The 16,443-nt window shown below is 50.4% G+C and overlaps 7 protein-coding genes across 7 annotated transcripts; 4 read left to right on the top strand and 3 right to left on the bottom strand.

The window, feature by feature from the left end:
• Positions 1-76: 76 nt before the first annotated feature.
• Positions 77-1,975, bottom strand: A1O5_00420 (uncharacterized protein; the record flags this gene model as incomplete). The annotated part of the gene is made up of 6 exons (XM_007741039.1): positions 77-295; positions 376-681; positions 752-931; positions 987-1,605; positions 1,652-1,747; positions 1,794-1,975. The coding sequence occupies 6 exons, from the start codon at positions 1,973-1,975 to the stop codon at positions 77-79; spliced, it is 1,602 nt and encodes a 533-aa protein (XP_007739229.1).
• A 422-nt stretch (positions 1,976-2,397) lies between these two features.
• A1O5_00419 (uncharacterized protein) lies at positions 2,398-4,203 on the top strand (the record flags this gene model as incomplete). Its single annotated transcript, XM_007741038.1, has 1 exon — positions 2,398-4,203. The coding sequence occupies one exon, from the start codon at positions 2,398-2,400 to the stop codon at positions 4,201-4,203; it is 1,806 nt and encodes a 601-aa protein (XP_007739228.1).
• Positions 4,204-4,826: 623 nt separating this feature from the next.
• A1O5_00418 (uncharacterized protein) lies at positions 4,827-5,447 on the top strand (the record flags this gene model as incomplete). The annotated part of the gene is made up of 1 exon (XM_007741037.1): positions 4,827-5,447. One exon carries the CDS (start codon positions 4,827-4,829, stop codon positions 5,445-5,447), a length of 621 nt encoding a protein of 206 aa, XP_007739227.1.
• An 886-nt stretch (positions 5,448-6,333) lies between these two features.
• A1O5_00417 (uncharacterized protein) lies at positions 6,334-7,911 on the top strand (the record flags this gene model as incomplete). The annotated part of the gene is made up of 1 exon (XM_007741036.1): positions 6,334-7,911. The coding sequence occupies one exon, from the start codon at positions 6,334-6,336 to the stop codon at positions 7,909-7,911; it is 1,578 nt and encodes a 525-aa protein (XP_007739226.1).
• A 725-nt stretch (positions 7,912-8,636) lies between these two features.
• On the bottom strand, positions 8,637-10,888 carry A1O5_00416 (uncharacterized protein; the record flags this gene model as incomplete). The annotated part of the gene is made up of 4 exons (XM_007741035.1): positions 8,637-9,430; positions 9,475-10,301; positions 10,449-10,540; positions 10,589-10,888. 4 exons carry the CDS (start codon positions 10,886-10,888, stop codon positions 8,637-8,639), a joined length of 2,013 nt encoding a protein of 670 aa, XP_007739225.1.
• A 2,288-nt stretch (positions 10,889-13,176) lies between these two features.
• On the bottom strand, positions 13,177-13,497 carry A1O5_00415 (uncharacterized protein; the record flags this gene model as incomplete). The annotated part of the gene is made up of 1 exon (XM_007741034.1): positions 13,177-13,497. One exon carries the CDS (start codon positions 13,495-13,497, stop codon positions 13,177-13,179), a length of 321 nt encoding a protein of 106 aa, XP_007739224.1.
• A 904-nt stretch (positions 13,498-14,401) lies between these two features.
• Positions 14,402-16,317, top strand: A1O5_00414 (uncharacterized protein; the record flags this gene model as incomplete). Its single annotated transcript, XM_007741033.1, has 4 exons — positions 14,402-14,518; positions 14,577-14,746; positions 14,803-16,124; positions 16,178-16,317. 4 exons carry the CDS (start codon positions 14,402-14,404, stop codon positions 16,315-16,317), a joined length of 1,749 nt encoding a protein of 582 aa, XP_007739223.1.
• Between the last annotated feature and the right edge of the window lie 126 nt (positions 16,318-16,443).

The raw sequence follows: 16,443 nt of genomic DNA, 5'->3' as shown, positions 1-16,443 counted from the left end.
TGTTGCCCCATAGAAACCCAATTTTTAGTGGTAACTCCTGGGTAACCATACACTTCACTAATTCCCTATTTCTTGCCTAATCTTCGTATTTCTGGAAGAATGTCTTTGCCTCCTCGTATTCTTTCAAGATGGTTTCCTGATGTTGCTCGGATCGGATAGAGAACGAGGCCGAGAATGGATTGGGTCCAAACACGAAGCCATCTGAATAGCCCGTTTCGACGTCCAAGTCCAGTGGCGGTGCATTCTGGTCGGCTTTAATGTCAAAGGCCCAGGCCATTTTGGACATGTTGATCATCTACAGAATTTTCGTCAGTACGTGAGAGGCCCCGCGATTTCTATCTGGGATGCATTGGAACACAACCCAGGCTAACTCACCAGAGAATTTTCCGCAAGGCGTTGACCAGGACAGACTCGCCTTCCGGCCCCAAAGCTGTAAGTCACTCTTCTATTACTCTCATCGTCCTGGGGATTTGGGTTATTGCCCTTGCTACCGAATTTGTCGTTGAGGAACCGTTCGGGTATGAATTCCTCCGGTCTGTCGTATTCCGACGTGTCTTGGTGAATGGACCAGGTGTTGGCAAACACAATGGTGCCTTTCGGAAGGAAGTAGCCTTCGTAGATGTCATCTTGAATCAGCATATGAGGGACGCCACCTGGTGCTACTGGACGCCATCTCAACGTCTGGGGGAGGAGATCCGTCAGTCTCCATTGGGAAGCTTTTAAGTTTTTACACGGTATTTGACCCTCTCACCTCTGTCATGACTGCTTGCATGTAGGGAAGGTTCCTGATATCCTGGGAACCGGGTGATTTTGAGGGTCCGCAGACCTCATCTAATTCTTTCTGCGCCTTTCGCAAGACTTCGGGATATTTGATCATGGCAAGGACAAACGAGTGCAGAGTCGAGGATGTCGTATCAGACCCTGCTTCCATCTTAAAACCGAAGTCAGTACTTGCCGTAAGGAAAGCTAGCTATAGAGCGCAATACCAGAATTCCCCCGGTGTACACAATCTGTTCGTCATCAAGGCCACTTTTCTCCTTTCCCTCCAAGAGTTTGTCCATGAAACAAGGGATCTTATCTTGTTTTCGTGTTCTTGCCTTGGTCTCGTTGAGCAGGCCGGAATATAGAGTCCGTTGCTCTTGCCGAATATTTGCTGCCCAGCGCTTGTAAGGGGCTAAGAATGTAGGCATATATCTCAAGAACGGGAAGGGATCCACGGGGGGTGTGGCTCCTGGAGCCAGTATTTCGGTGAATTGCTCCTGAGCATGATAGAGGGCTTGGACTTTCGGTGCCTCGTAGCTAGCACCTCTCTGGCCAAACACAGATGCGAGAATGACAGCTGTTGAATACCGGCGAATATGCGTGAAGCACTTTTCCGGAGTCGTCATAAGTTCATATGCCGTCTGTGATGCTTCCGCTTCTTGGACGGGCAAGAGCCCGTCCACAGCAGTCACATTCAACAAAGTCTGAACTGCCTTCCGAAGAGCCCTCCAGCCTTGGCCGTATGGGACTAGCAGGATGTGAGTTTCATTGGGGCAAAGAAGTTCATTGCCAACATAGCTATCAGGACGACTTGAATAGATAGCTCCACGTTTGTCAAGGAGTCTGTAAGGAGTCAGGAGAAATTTGATCCAACAGAACTCCGACTTACTCTTTCACACTCCTGTAGTTGTTCAGCACGACGACGTTTTGAGGACCTAGCTTGAGGCCGACCACAGGACCGTACTGTTTGCTCCATTCATGAAATCTGGGTCATTAAACAAGTGATTTGCCGCCGACCTGGAGTGACTTACTTAATGAAGGGTTTTTTGAGAGGGAATTGGTGAAGATTCCCGATTACTGGCAGTGATGGTGGTCCAGGCGGAAAACCTCGAGGTCGACGACTGGCAGTGGCGTAGCGAGCAAATACGAGTAAAAGTACTGCGAGGGAGGCAAGAACCAGCCTGCTGGCAACAGAAAATACTGTCACATTCATGACTTGTCTGATATGGTAGACTTTCTGTACGCACACCTCGCAACTCGATTGTCTCAAGGGTTTCGTTAAATCATGCCTATCTTTTGTCACTTGGAGCCAGCGGGGACCTTCATTTGATTGCCCCCTTTCCTAAACATGCCGTTGCCGCTGGAGCAATTCCTGTTTCGGGATTCGGTGAAAGTGGCTCTATAACTTCTCCACATCTCGGGTTCTTGGCTTGGGGTGCGAGTTGGGCGGCGAGGCGGTCATGCACAGTGACATGTCTTTCGTCGGCGGAGAAACTGTCGCCTTTGCCGAAGCTCCGAAAAGAGCCCCGTGGGCAGGTGTGTAGTAGACGTGGTGTTAAATGGCCGGGTCGGATGCTCATTTTGTAGGGCATTCTTCACTCGGCAAAAGTCACGGTTCGTTCGACACAACGCAGGATGGCTCGAGATCTGGATTTCCCCGTCATCATTACTGGAGGTGGAGGATGTGGTTTGTCCATGTCATCGTTCCTCTCTGACTACGGGGTCGATCACATTTTGTTCGACCGCAAGACCGTGGCCTCAGCTCTTCCAAAGGCACATTACCTCAATCAGAGGACCATGGAGACGTTTAGGTTGCATGACATGCACAGAGAAATCCAGAAAAAGAGCTGTCCTCCCAGCCGAATGAGTCAGGTTGCATGGGCCACTTCACTCGGAGGTAATGGGCACCTGGACAGGAAAGTGATTCACCAATTCCCATGCTTTGGTGGCGATGATGGCGGCTTCAAATCACAGGCATACAAAAGAGACGGTCCAGAAGGATCGGCCAATCTTCCACTTTGCAGAATGGAACCCATCTTACGGCGAATGGCGGAAGAAAGGAATCCCGGACGTATCTGTTTCGGATGTACGGTCGTCGATTTTCAAGATATCGGTGAGTACGTTGAGGTTACTGTCCAAGACACGGCGGGAAACCTTTCAGCTTATCGAACGCGATATCTCATTGGTGCAGACGGCGGACGCACCGTTGGGCATAAGATCGGTGTCACAATGGAAGGTCGTACTGGAATCACAGATATGGTCTCTGTGCACTTCGGAGCAGACCTCTCCCAGTACTGGGACGAAACCTTTTTCGCCTGCCATTTCATAAACGGCGAATGCGGAACGATCTTTGAGAGCGGAGCTATAGTCCCCATGGGTCCAACCTGGGGCAGGCAATCTGAAGAATGGGTCATGCATTTTGGTTTCGCATTGGACGACGAAGCCAGGCACCAAGAGGACAAACTGATACCTCGAATCCGCGATCTCCTCAAGATTCCAGATCTAGAGATCAAAGTTCACAGAATAAGTCATTGGATTATCGAAAAAGTGGTGGCGGACAAGTACCGCGTTGGCAACGTTTTCATTGCTGGCGATGCTGCTCACAAACGTCCTCCAACCACCGGGCTGGGCTTGAATACGGCGATAGAAGACGCCTTCAATCTATCTTGGAAGTTGGCCATGGTCCTCAAGCACAACGTCGACACCAAGATCCTCGATACTTATGAGCTGGAACGACGACCAGTCGGCAAAAGAAACGCCGACTGGGGTCTGTTCACCTTCGAGAACTCCGCTGTAATTAATGCCGCTATTGGCTTGGTTGCCGGACAGAAGGAGAACAACAAGTCCAGATTCGAGGCAGTGTTTGAAGACTCTTTAACAGGGCGAAGCATCCAAGCGCAGGTCAAGAAGATGATTGAATCTCAAAGCATCGAATTTGGAGCACATGGGATCGAGCTTGGGTTCACGTACGAGGATGGTCTCAAAATCCCAGACGGCACCCAAACTCCGGAGGTAGATCCTCTCGGCCAGAAATACTTCCCGACAACTCGACCAGGGCACCGTCTCCCTCATGCATGGTTGGTTTCGGAGGGTCGAGTCATCTCGACGCACGATCTGGTTGGACCTAAAGGGTCATTTTTGCTTCTGACTGATGAAAATGGGCTGGAATGGGCGGCAGCTGCAAAGCGACTAGTTCTTCGGTACAAGATTCCTATCCAGACCGCTCGAACTGGTGAGTCTCTGAGGGACATAACAGACCAGTGGAAGAGCGTTAAGCAACTCGAGGATGGCGGTGCAATTTTGGTGCGGCCTGATAATTTCATTGCTTGGAGATCACGGGGCCCGTCGAAGGCGAATGGTCAGGAGCTGGAGGCCTCGTTTGCTGTGCTGTTGGGACTTTCGCAGCCAATTTTCGAACCAAGACAGCTGTCAGTTGATTGATTGATTGATCCAAGAAGGAAGAAGGAAGAGAAGAAATTTGTATGAGGGTGGTGTGGAGTGAGAAAAGTGGTTCCGCAATGCCAGGCCACTTATCACTAACCTGATCCGGCGTCTATGCAATACCTGTTAGGGTAAATGGCATCCACCGAGTACGTCATTGACATTGAATTTTGTCTATGTCCTGTCTAACGAAGGAAACTTGATGTTTTCGGGATACCTTGTGATAGAGAAATGCCTATTGCGTCTATATTCCCCTAATGGAAAGTTTCGATTCTGCCTTCCTGGGGGAAGATTTGTCTTACGCTGCCAACTCCGCTCGCCTCCGGAATTCGGGGAACTCGATTTCTTGTCACCGAGCTGCCCTCCTTAACCCAGACATGGCAGGGAATAAACCCCGTAATCTACAGGTCGTATGAGACGCCACGAGTGCAGCACCTTCCCGTTCCTCGAAGGATTGAGGGCTCATTTTTCACACCTTGGGGACATAAAACAAGGACGTTGGAAGGCATAAAACGACCAGTTTCTGCGTGGTTGCCGACACGAGCATATATGCTCAACACTTATCTCAGAACCTATCCGAGGCTCACTTACAGCATTCGACCTACTACTGATATCGAGCCACAATGGCGACTCACCTCAATGGTACCGCAAACGACGTTGCCAGGAATGGTCAGAACCCGGTACAGAAAAACAAAGTCAAGTCTCCAATTTCTCTGGCCCACGTTGTCCTGCGCACGTCTAACTATGAGGCTATGGTCCAATTCTGGCAGACATTCCTGGGTGCCGATATAAACTTCAAAGACCACCAGCTAGCATTCCTCCGCTACGACGCCGAGCACCATCGCATTGCCATCATCAACGTGCCGGGCACGGGGCCCAAGGAACAGGCCTCAGCGGGCCTCGAGCACATTGCTTTCACATTTGAGACGCTCGACGACCTACTTGAGTCGTACTTGCAGCGCAAAGCATTGGGTATGATGCCGTGCTGGTGCATCAACCACGGCCCGACAACCAGCATTTACTATCGAGATCCCGACGGCAACCGGGTTGAAACCCAAGTTGACAACTTCGACACCGTGGACGAGGCTCATGCATTCATGACATCGACACTGTTCAAGGAGAACCCTATTGGCACCGATTTCGATCCTGAGGATCTAATCAAGCGACTCAAGGCAGGAGAGGATCACAGGAGCATCAAGACCAGGGTCGAAATTGGGCCACGTTCGTTTCCGGAGGGGTTTTGAGATAGACTAGACTTTGTCCCACCTTCGAGAATAAAGACCCTCATTCATAGTGACTTTTGGTGCATTTCGTGTATATCCATGTTTCGCTCGTCTGTTTTGTTTGCGATGTGGCAGAGCATAGCAAGACAGCTTGCTCAAGTTTCTGCAGCCTTCCTCGTCCGGCTAGTCGCTGAAGATATCGTACAGATGGGCCGATCCTAGGTAAAATTCGCATTTCGCGTCCTTGGCGCTTTCTCATCCCCTCAGGATGCACAAAGACCTTGACGCCATATTAAGGTGCATCACTGCCGCGATAAGCAGATAGACCCGTACTGTCCCACTTCGGAGTTCGGCTTCTTGGCAGTAGATGACCCTCTTGCGGGGTATTTACCTGCATATCTGGGGTATAGTCCGGGGTGTCGGGGTAACAATCCAAGCCAATTAATTGCCTCTTTCTTTTCTTTTTGTCGCCCTCATTGATGCATTCTCGCGCAACTGATACCTTCCTTGACGGCTATCAAAGCCAAGAGCCCGATGCCAAATACTCCCAGTTGGAGACAGTAAACCCGAATGATCTCTGAACCGCCGACAAGTCAACATCTTAGGTCCCCCCCCCCTACCACAGACATCGTCAACTCTCATATTTCAAATCTACGCCGACCATTGCAAAATTTGCAAATGGAAGAACCTCCCCACATCCGCCTTGACTTCTATCCCGGCGCCGAGTTCCGATCAGGAGTTATGCGTTGTACTCGGAGGGGCATGTATATATGTCTCCTGTGTGTGAAGAGTTATATCAGGTGAGGTTTGACTTCGAGGTTGTTTTTGCCTGTACACTCAATCGGCTCTTGGCATCGAAGCGGTTTCCTTAACCGTCGCTGAAGGCCATGCTTGGCCTTTTCCCACGATGCTCAGCAACGATGTTTTCGTGCTTGTGTCCGCAATTGCACTTTTCCTTTGGCTGGGACGCCTTCTCCTGTTTTCTAAGTCACGCCGTCTTCCCCCTGGGCCTCCCCGCCTCCCCATAATTGGCAATCTGCATCAAGCGCCCCAGGTGTACCCGTGGCGCGTCTACCAAGAATGGACCAAGAAGTACGGACCTGTGTACAGTCTTCAATATGGCATGAATACAATTATCATGCTCGGCACCTACCAGGCGGCGCATGATCTGTTGAACAAGCGAAGCCACATCTACAGTTCCCGCCCCAGAGCTGTCATGGGTGGAGAGTGTCTCAGCAGAGGCTTGCGAACTCTTCTTATGCCGTATGGTCAACAATGGCGAAATCACCAACGTCTCCAAGCTTCATACCTCAACGTTCGCATATCTCAGAGCTACCGATGCCTCCAAGACCTCGAGAGCAAACAGCTTGTGTACGAATTCCTCTCCCCAGGAGTTGACTTTGTGGATCGCTACCATCGATACTCCTCTAGCCTTATCTTCGCTCTCGCCTACGGCCGACGTCTCCCTACTGGCGACGAGCCGGAAATCAAGGCCATCGACGAGGTGATGAAAAACTTTCTCTACGCCGCTCGCGTCGGAACCTGGCTGGTCGACGCAGTCCCCGTTTTGAACTATCTACCCAAATTTCTTGCTCCGTGGAGGCGACTCGGTGATAGGCTTCATAAGCTTGAGTCTACTCTTTCTATAAACAACATGACCCAGGGCCTCAATTCCGCGTCGTGGAACTGGTCAAAACACGTCAAAGGGATGAAAGAGGGAAGAGAGATGTCGACTAAGGAACTGGCATATGATGTCGGTATTATCTACGAGGCTGGGAGCGATACGACATCCATGGCTCTCGAGATCTTTACGCTGGCGATGCTGGTGTATCCCGATGTGATGAAGAAGGCGCAGGCCGAAATCGACAGTCAAGTTGGCGATCGATATCCTGCCTTTGAGGACAAAGATTTCCTACCTTATATGGACGCTATGATTAAAGAAGTCTTACGCTGGCGCCCGGTGAGTGCTGGCGGGATCCCACATGCCGTTATTCAGGACGACGAGTATCTTGGCTACCATATTCCGGCTGGCGCGACCGTCATTGGGAACCACTGGTCAATCCACCTCGACGAAGACGTCTACAAGGACCCATACGACTTCAACCCTGACCGGTGGATCGAGGATCCTTCCCTCCCGTTAGCGCCGTTCGGCTTTGGCAGGCGGATCTGCACTGGCCAGCATCTCGCACGGAACAGCCTCTTTATCAACATGGTGAGAATCCTCTGGGCGTTTGACATCACGCATGCATACGAGAGCGTGATGGAGATAGACGAGAAGGGCCGGAGAGTGGAAGTCTGGAGAAGGTGTGAAGTTGATCCGCTTGCCTTCACGCAGGGGTTGAACTCCAAGCCGATGCCTTTCAAGGTCGAGTTCAAAGTGAGATCTCCGGAGAGAGCGCAGATTGTCCGGGAACAATGGGAGAGCGCGGATAAAAGAATTGACGTATTGTTGGAAAGCATCCGGGCTGATATGGGTGGGAAGTGAAGTAGTGGGAAGGATGACCAGACCATTTAGCAGGAGCGGAGTCTTCATTGTATCCACTTGTCGATAGGCATTTGCTAGACCTTGAGATCCAATAGCTGTCTGTCTGTATGCTCAACCTTTCTCCCTTCTCCAAACCTAGATTGGGCGTAGCGAATGGAGGCGGCCAACAGTTTCCGCCCTGTAATGGTCAACCGCAAAGACAAATTGTCCAGCCTCGTGGCCTCCGCCCTGCTGAATACAAATTTGATATATTTGCGTGCCCGTGTAACTACGTCAGGTCTATGGCTCCTTGTTTTCCAATGTCTGACTGCCCCGTGTCGGATGAGTAGCTCCGTCACTTCTATCCAAGTTTGCCGGCTGTCATGGTCAAGGTACCGAATTTCGCGGTGTAGAAAATCCAAAAAAGTGTATCCAAACAGTGAGATGGTCAAACCGTTCGTTGGGATTGCCGCCATGACAGAGGATAAGTCGAACCAACTCAATGTCAGGCTGGTAGTGAACCCCTCTACGTAAAGCATAATCCAGGAGCGGCCGCTGTCGCTTCAGAAATACGAGACCTGGCTGCGACTGTAGACATGTTTTGGCGTAAAAATCAAAACCATATAGAATTGCGAGTGGTAAAAGAGGCCGAGGGCCTTCATTAGCACAGGCCCAGGTATAAATGCGATAGTCTCCCGTTGAGTCCCCCCGCCAATTACTCCAACGATGAGAGTACAAGACCTCATCTAGGTGGTTGAATAGATGCAGGGATGACTCGGAAGACTTATCTTCGAGCTTTCGAGCGTGCCACATGAAGGTTTGGAGAAATCCTTTGTTGGCGCATCAGTCATCTTCATCTGAGCCACCACAGTCTCACATACAAAGCGATGAACGGTGAAGGAAGCGACAGCCTCCATCTGCAGTAAAATTTCGGGATTGTCCAAAAGGAAATCTCGTGCCATCCGATGTAAGAAGTCGACACTGTCTCGACACATCAAGCGTCTATCGCCGCGAAGTGTTTTAGTTTCCAACAACCCTAAGCATCGCACGTTGATGCGACTGGCGGTCTCAGTTAGTCGCTCCTCAATTTTATGTGCAGAAACAGCCTTCGTGGGCACATTGAGGGCACAGTTCGGGTTGACTTCATCCAAAAAGGAGCATGTCATGAGTGATAGTCCGTCCACGGAGTTCAGAGCAATCTTGAGAAGCTTGAGAGCGCTCGAGCGGTAAACCTTGTCGATGCCGGAGAGCATCTGACAGAAGTAGGCCTCCAATTCGCTCGGAATTTGGCTTAGCCTGTCCAGAAGGTCCGCAATTGTGTCTTTATGTTCCAAGCCGCGCAGAAGGGAGCGAATAACAAGGACTACCCGGAGAAAAACGCCTCCAGCCTTGTCGAGGATCTCGGTAACAAGTTTGGAACACAGCGCGTGGTTGTTTTCTCTTAATGCTTTGAATTTATCATCGGCCTGGAGCTCTGCGGTGATATACTTTTCAATGTCATTGCGGTTCAGGAGTTCAAGGCGTAGATTAGAATTTTTCGCTAACCTGATTTTGAAGATTTCCAATGGGCGGCTTGAAACGCACATTTTGACATGAGGGAGGCCGAAAGCTCTTTGAGGAGCTCCAGGATTTGGGTTCGGTGAGTGTCGTGCTCAGCACACTCATCTAAGCCATCAATGAAGAGGCATACTCGTGCATCTTGAGCAGTATCCTGAATGATTGTATGGACTGCAATAAGCAAATCAGATTCGGTCCGGGCTGGGAAATATTCCAGTTCTAGATCGTATGATCGCCACCTAGCTGGAGAGATTGGAAGCGTCGACTGTGGCCACTGCCGTAATAAGTTGTAAAGAAGAGACCGCAATAGTCCTGAAAAGGATTTCTGAAGAGAGCTGCCGGAACTCCAAAAGAAATAGTTTGCCGTCAGTAATTTCTTATTCCCAGCCCATGATTCCAGAAGTTCCTTCGTGCGCGATTCGTAGAGTAGCCACTTCATCAGTGTACTCTTGCCAGAGCCAGCTTTGCCTGATACCCAGTATAGGCTGTCAGGTCCTTGAAGCCATGCCGACATATCAGACCACTGAGATTGGTACTTGGCCGGAGGATTGAAGGCCCAGTCTAATGTCACCTCTGCTTTTGGGTCAATTTTGCTTTCACTGTCGTCGATCCTGTCAAATAAGAGAGCGTCGAGGACTTTCCTTTGATGTGATTTCTTCTTTGCCTGCTCATCCTTTTCTTGAACGCTTTGCGCGATTAGATCGAGAGCGTCTTCGTTTTGTATTCGCCATTGGTCCAAAAGTTGTACACTCCCCGTCTCCTTCAACTGGTAATCTCGTCTCCTCTTGCGCTGCTCATCTGCCAGCTTCTTCAAGTCTTCAGCCAACTTTTGCACTTCTTGTTTTATCCCATCACTGTGTTGCGACTCCGTCGCATATTCTTCCTTCCAGGAGGTCGATTTCCGTGTTCATGTTTGCGAATGATTCAGCCTGGGTATTACTGGATGAGTTAACTTGTCAGCAAAGAGGAAGCTTTCGCTCCTTGTTCGAAGAGAGACAGACTTTACAACAACCAGGAGATGAATGATGGCTTGCTGCCGGAGGCGATCCAACTTCGCAAGACGTTCTTCTATGCCTTCTTCTTTCCATACGCTCTACATGGCTTGACGGAAGCTCTTCCATCTCCGGTGAGTGCCACTGACTCCCAGCTCATCTATGGCCATCGTGAAACTCTCCGCTGCTTCCTTGCATTCAAGCAAGACTTCGACCAAAGCCTGCTCAGCTGGTGAAAGCTTCTTTCCATTTGCAACCTTCGTTTGTGATTCCATCAGTCCCCTGCTCAACTGAGCAAGCCTAGACGAGACAGCGGCTTGTTCTGCGTGATCTGTGAGAACTCCTTCAGCGCTTTTGTAGATTTCCTTGCTTTTGCAGATAAGTTTCGTGCCAAATTCGACGAACGAAACGACAGAACTGACGACACTGAGCAACGTTGCCGGGTCCATGTAGCTGTTTAGTCAACAGAACATGCGTTTGCTGGAGCTCTGAGCTAAGGAGAAGCGAATGTGCTGATCAAAGTACTAGGCCTGAATTCCACTCCAGGAAAATAAAAATTCCAGAGTACGAGTACTGTCAAACTCCTATTGCCCAGGGATAAATTTTACCAGTTTATTGAGATCAAAACTGATTCTCCAGCAGATCTGGAAGTTCAAGGCGCCGGATCCATTTTTCAGGCTCCTTGATTTAGGCTCGCCAAAACGTGCTCGATAGTTGGACACTGACGGGGCACTGCTGTGGCTAGGTTAGGGGAACTGCTTGCCGAAATTGGGGGCTGTGTGTGGGAAGGAGCACGGTGCCCTACCGACGAGGCTGTCGTCACTTTTACTTCACAGCCACCACGGCTGGTGACGGGTGCTGAGATCATGAACTCTGGGAGAGCTTCTTCCAGCATTCGACATCCATCTATTGTGTGTAATCAACATGCCAGTCTCCCTGAGAACTTGGGCTTAGCCACGTTCACTTTATCATATGCTGTCGCGGCCAGGTTAGACTTTTCTTTTGCTGTTTGATATTGCTGCGACAACCACTGAGCAGCGAGAAGGTGTGCTTCGGGTCATAAGATGAAACCGACATGCCAGTGCCTGCTCGGATCACTTTGGCAGTGCCAAAAGAGGTGTCCTCCTAGTGAATATGATTGGGCACGGTGAGCAGCACAAAACTACTGATGCTCCCAGCACGAAGTGCCAAATCCTATCCCCTGACCCAAGGAACGACCAATTGATCAAGTGTCATGAGCGCAAACACGAAAGCATCATATGCTGGTCAAGGTTGATCGTCGTTGGGAACTTTTGGAAGAGCCAATCAAGCACGCTGGTCTTGTTTTGAACCTCCTATACCTCTTGACAGGAAGGCCAGAGATAAGTAGGGCCTCAGAGAAGCGTCGTCTCTCGAGTTGACTCATACTGCCTGCATTTGGCAGAGAATGATGAGGGGGTCAGAATAGTTTGTGAGCGGTATACTTCCTTTCGCACCCTGCATGTTGCCTGCTCTTGGGCGTGATGTCGGCAATTCTGGTTATTGATCGGAAGAGGCTCTGTCCACAAGGCGCCAGTGTTCATGGCTAACTTCAGTGTCACAAGAAGCGACTTTCAGCCTCATTCCCTGGAATTGAATACTCTGTACAAAGAACCACATGTCGTTACCTTCACCAGACCACAAGCACTATGGGCCTGAAGCGAACGCGCAGCGCCATCGTTTTCGGGGCTTTAGAGACCAATTACATCCACTACGTCTTGTGACTGTTCCACATCACACATCTAAAAAGTCTCATTCATTTCCAAGGCTCCGAGGAAGGCGATCCTCTAAAGTGGAAATGGTGGGTGTTGTGTATAGAAGCCATCCGTTTGTGTGCAAATGGCTGATCTCAAGATAGGCAAGGGACAGTACGGTTATTGAGATCATGGCGAACAAGAAGGGGAATGGCCGAAATACACGCTATCGAGAGCTTCCGATGCGCGAGGACTCAAGGGTAGATCGCTACCTGGTTTCAGGGAAGGTCGCAAACATGTTGCTGGAGGATAGCCAGGCAGAGCGTATCGGACCGCAAAGCGTGTGCCTGAGCGATGGCAAAACATACCAGTGCGTGGCCAAATTTGAAGCTCGATAGTGGGAAAGTCCCACCCGGAGACCGCTGCGGTAACTCTGTACGTTGCTGGGGGCATCCATGACGTGGCAATTGTTATACACAGAGCAGGGGTGATTCTACCTGATTGATTGTGTCTTGGCCCTCTGCCTATTCAGGGAGACTCTACCTATTTATATACACTTGGGCCTGTGATCTGAAGGCCTTTCCTGAAACCTTCTATTCCGTCGTCATACTATCATAGATCAGCGAGAACGACGGTGTTAAGGTAAGTGGCGTAGTTGGTGAGACAGCTAATGTCTTAGGTGGTTTGCCACAGTGGCGACCTTAGAAACCTGTCAACAGTTGCCTCGACCTAGCTCACCTTGGTGGAGACCAGCACTAACGCCTAAAGTTGGCCTTCCTAATCTAGAGTCTGGGTAGGCTCCCTGCTCTGGATTTTGTCTAATAGAAACGCGAGATCGAATTGAAAGGTGCCGTCGTTGTAGGCCGCATTACGTATCAAGAGACACTTCAACTTGGAGCTCACTCGTAAACACAAGGCTGTCTCGAAGTACATTGATGTCGCTCTAAAAAGCCAAATGAAGCCGTGCTGCACACGTCATTCCAAGATATTATCCTGGTGCCGACTTCCCTCCCTTCGAAATCATGTCATCCAAACCCAATAACCGTCCCATTCAAGAAAATCGGCTGGATATTGCTGAAGTTCTTGAGATCATCAACCATCATGGTCATGCTGTCACTCGTCGTCGCTTTGTTAAAGCTCTCCGCTGAATCCCAGGTCATGGAAGCTGCAGCAATGTAGGTTCTTGACCCATCGGAGCTTTTGTCGAAGCTGACGACTTGCCAGTGCAGCAAGCCGTACTGTGCCCAGTGTTGAAATACCATTGGCAAATGATTTTCGACGTAGTATTTTTCGTTGAAATTGGTGCCCGGGATATCGGGATATGCGACCATTGCGATGTAAGGCATTTTGTGTGAGTTTGCCGCGCGGAGAGGGACTTGGGAGTTTTTCGTAGCTGAGGATGCGGTTTTGTAGTAGCCAGATCCTGTGCTACCTGAGCAGGTTGTCTTTCCTGTACAAGTATTCCGGCGCTGGACCTGACAACCTACCTAGCTACTTACGTGGACGATGCGACTTCAGCTTCAAAGGTCTACCCCATAGGAGCCGGCAATACGAGAAATCATGGATAACTCTTCGGGACGGGGTTTCCATCACGGGTAGGTGTGATATTTGGATGGATTTTCTACTCATGGCTATCGCCAGGGGCCGTGCGATATGTTGATCCTCAAGCGGTCCTTCGAGCGTATCATGTCTTCTCCGAGTTCTTGCCTTAGGCAGGCCTCGGAGCCCCATAGGTGGAACTCGACGCGACAGCATGTAAGTTCGTCGTGCGGCCCTACCTTTGCTCTGATTCAAGCTGGCAGGCTGGCCTCGATCTCTTGTCATGGGCCGCCCAATGGTCATGTTAACCATGTCCTTCTGCTCCATGCGGGCACCCCATCCTCAGCCGCAGCCACATTTTCAGCACGAACGGTAAACATGGAGACCAGAACCTGGAGCTAGTGAAAGTCTGGGGTAGGGCCTGGCCATAGGGTGGCATCGAATGTCAATGCGAACTCCGGCTCCGAATTGTGCAGTGTTCTTCACATTGAACGCACTTATGCATTCGAGAGTGTACTGACCTGGCTTCAGACGTCAAGACCAGACGCGGCTGTGGTGCCCCAACTTTCTTCGAAGCATCTCCCCATGCCCTTTCCACAGCAATTTCGACCGTGCAGGCTAACAGCGTAAATAGCCCGCTTATTTCCCCAGATCACCTGTGTTCTCTCGAATTTTGTCATCAGAAGTCCACTCTATCCAGACACCTACACAATGGGTCAAAGTGAGGCAGCAATCCAGGATCGATCAGTCATGTCTACAGACCTCGACACCGTCGAAGACGGCGCTGTAACTAGATGGAATCATGTTAAGACCTTCGCGCTCGTCGGAGTAAGTTTCCGTGACAAGTCTGATTCCGGGGATGGCTGATTGACTGACTCTCACATAGGCGGTCCTGAGCTTGTTCTTCTGCGAACTGATCGTCCTCGTCGGGGGCGGAACTTTTGCTCAGCATGTCGCTGCTCAGATTGGGGGAGCTGGGCTTACCTCATGGCCGTCGTTGGCAGTGATCATCTTCACTGTCGCCCTTGCTGCACCCCTCTCTCAAGCTTCCGACTAGTGAGTTAGATCTCGAAACATCAGACCTGTTGATGTATGCTGACATGACCGCTCAGCTGGGGGAGAAAATGGATCCTCGTCATTCCCAATGTTGGTGGTATCTTTGGAGCGATCATCTCTGCGCGTGCGACTTCAATGGGCATGTATATCGCCGGCTTCTGTGTCGGAGGCATAGGTTTCGGCGCGCAAGGTCTCATTCTAGCAGTCATCTCCGAGGTGCTACCACGCAAGTTTCGTTCCTGGGCTCAAGCCTCTGCCAACATCATGAACGCTCTCGGATCAATCTTCGCTCTCACCATTGGTGGTTACTTGGTCCAGTCACGCCCAGATGGCTTTCGGATCTACTTCTACATCTGTGCCGGCATCTACGCTGTTGCCGTCCTACTCGTGGTTTTGCTCTACAGGCCGCCACCCAGAGAGCTGCAGTCTCTGAGTTTCAAGGATAAGGTCCACGCTCTCGACTGGACAGCATATATACTACTTGGATCTGGCACCGTTCTCCTCTGCCTAGGACTTTTGTGGGCTGAAAATCCTTACGCTTGGAAAGATGCTCATGTCCTTGCACCTCTGCTTATTGGCGCAGCATTGCTCATCGTTCTGGCTGTTTACGCCACGAGATTCAAGAAAGACGGTCTGTTTCACCACGACCTCTTCCATGACCGCAACTTTCCCATTTCAGCAACCGCATCTGCTATCGAAGGCATGGGATACATGACAGCCGCTGTCTTTTTCCCCTACGCTCTGGCAGTCTTACAAGCGGGTCAGTTGAGCACCTATCGACAATATCTATGTCAAATGGTCGGTTTCTGCGCCTTTGGTCTCGCCTGTTTTTTATCAGGTCTCTATATCTACAAAACCAAATCGGTCAGAGTTACCGGCGTGGGAACTTTTGTCCTGTTCCTGATCTTCATGTGCCTAATGGCCAGTGTGAACGAAAATACCCCCTCAACCCACTACTGGGGCTATATCCTCTTCTATGGCATGGGCCTTGGCCTGGCTCTTGTCACATTCTTCACCGCTGCACAGTTTGCAACTCCAGCGGAGCTAATCGCCACTGCCTCCGGTATCTGCACTGGCATCCGTAGTCTGGGAGGCTCGGTTGGATTAGCAATCATCAATGCTATCTTTGCAAGTGGCCTCTCTGCCAACCTTGCTCCAAAGGTTGCCAACGCCGTCGTTCCACTTGGTTTACCAAAGACGAGCATTGGACCACTTATTGGCGCGTTGAGCTCAGGCAATGCGGCTTTGCTGGAGAAGGTACCAGGTGTCTCCCCTGAGATCATATCAGCCGCAGGTCTGGCCATCAAGCAAGCCTATGTTGTTAGCTTCAGAAATGTCTTCATCTGTGGAGCAGCTTTCATGGCTTTGGGTATCATATGTAAGTCTACAGCATCCAACCCGAAACAGTCTCTATAATGACTTACGATACAGTGACTTCCTTCATGCGCAACCCTCGCACGGAGTTCAACGGCAAGGTCGATGCGCCTATTGAGGTCTCGTCGGATGTTGATCTTGAGGATGAACCAAAGGCGGTTCACGACCAGCACATTGAGAATAATGAGGTCCGATGAGCAGGTTTGCAGTTTTGTAAATTTCCGTGGAGGAGGTCTGCTGAGTTTTGATTCACGAATCGAGTGAACACTTCTGCGAGGAGGAAGTCGTAGGTGTTGTCGAAGGGTTCTGTTGTTGCTGATGAA

The sequence above is a fragment of the Cladophialophora psammophila genome (genome assembly GCF_000585535.1).
Source record: "Cladophialophora psammophila CBS 110553 chromosome Unknown aczJe-supercont1.1, whole genome shotgun sequence".
In the NCBI taxonomy this organism is placed as follows: Eukaryota; Fungi; Ascomycota; class Eurotiomycetes; order Chaetothyriales; family Herpotrichiellaceae; genus Cladophialophora; species Cladophialophora psammophila.
The sequence above is the reverse complement of the archived record's forward strand: the minus strand, read 5'-3'. Positions and strand labels throughout refer to the sequence as shown.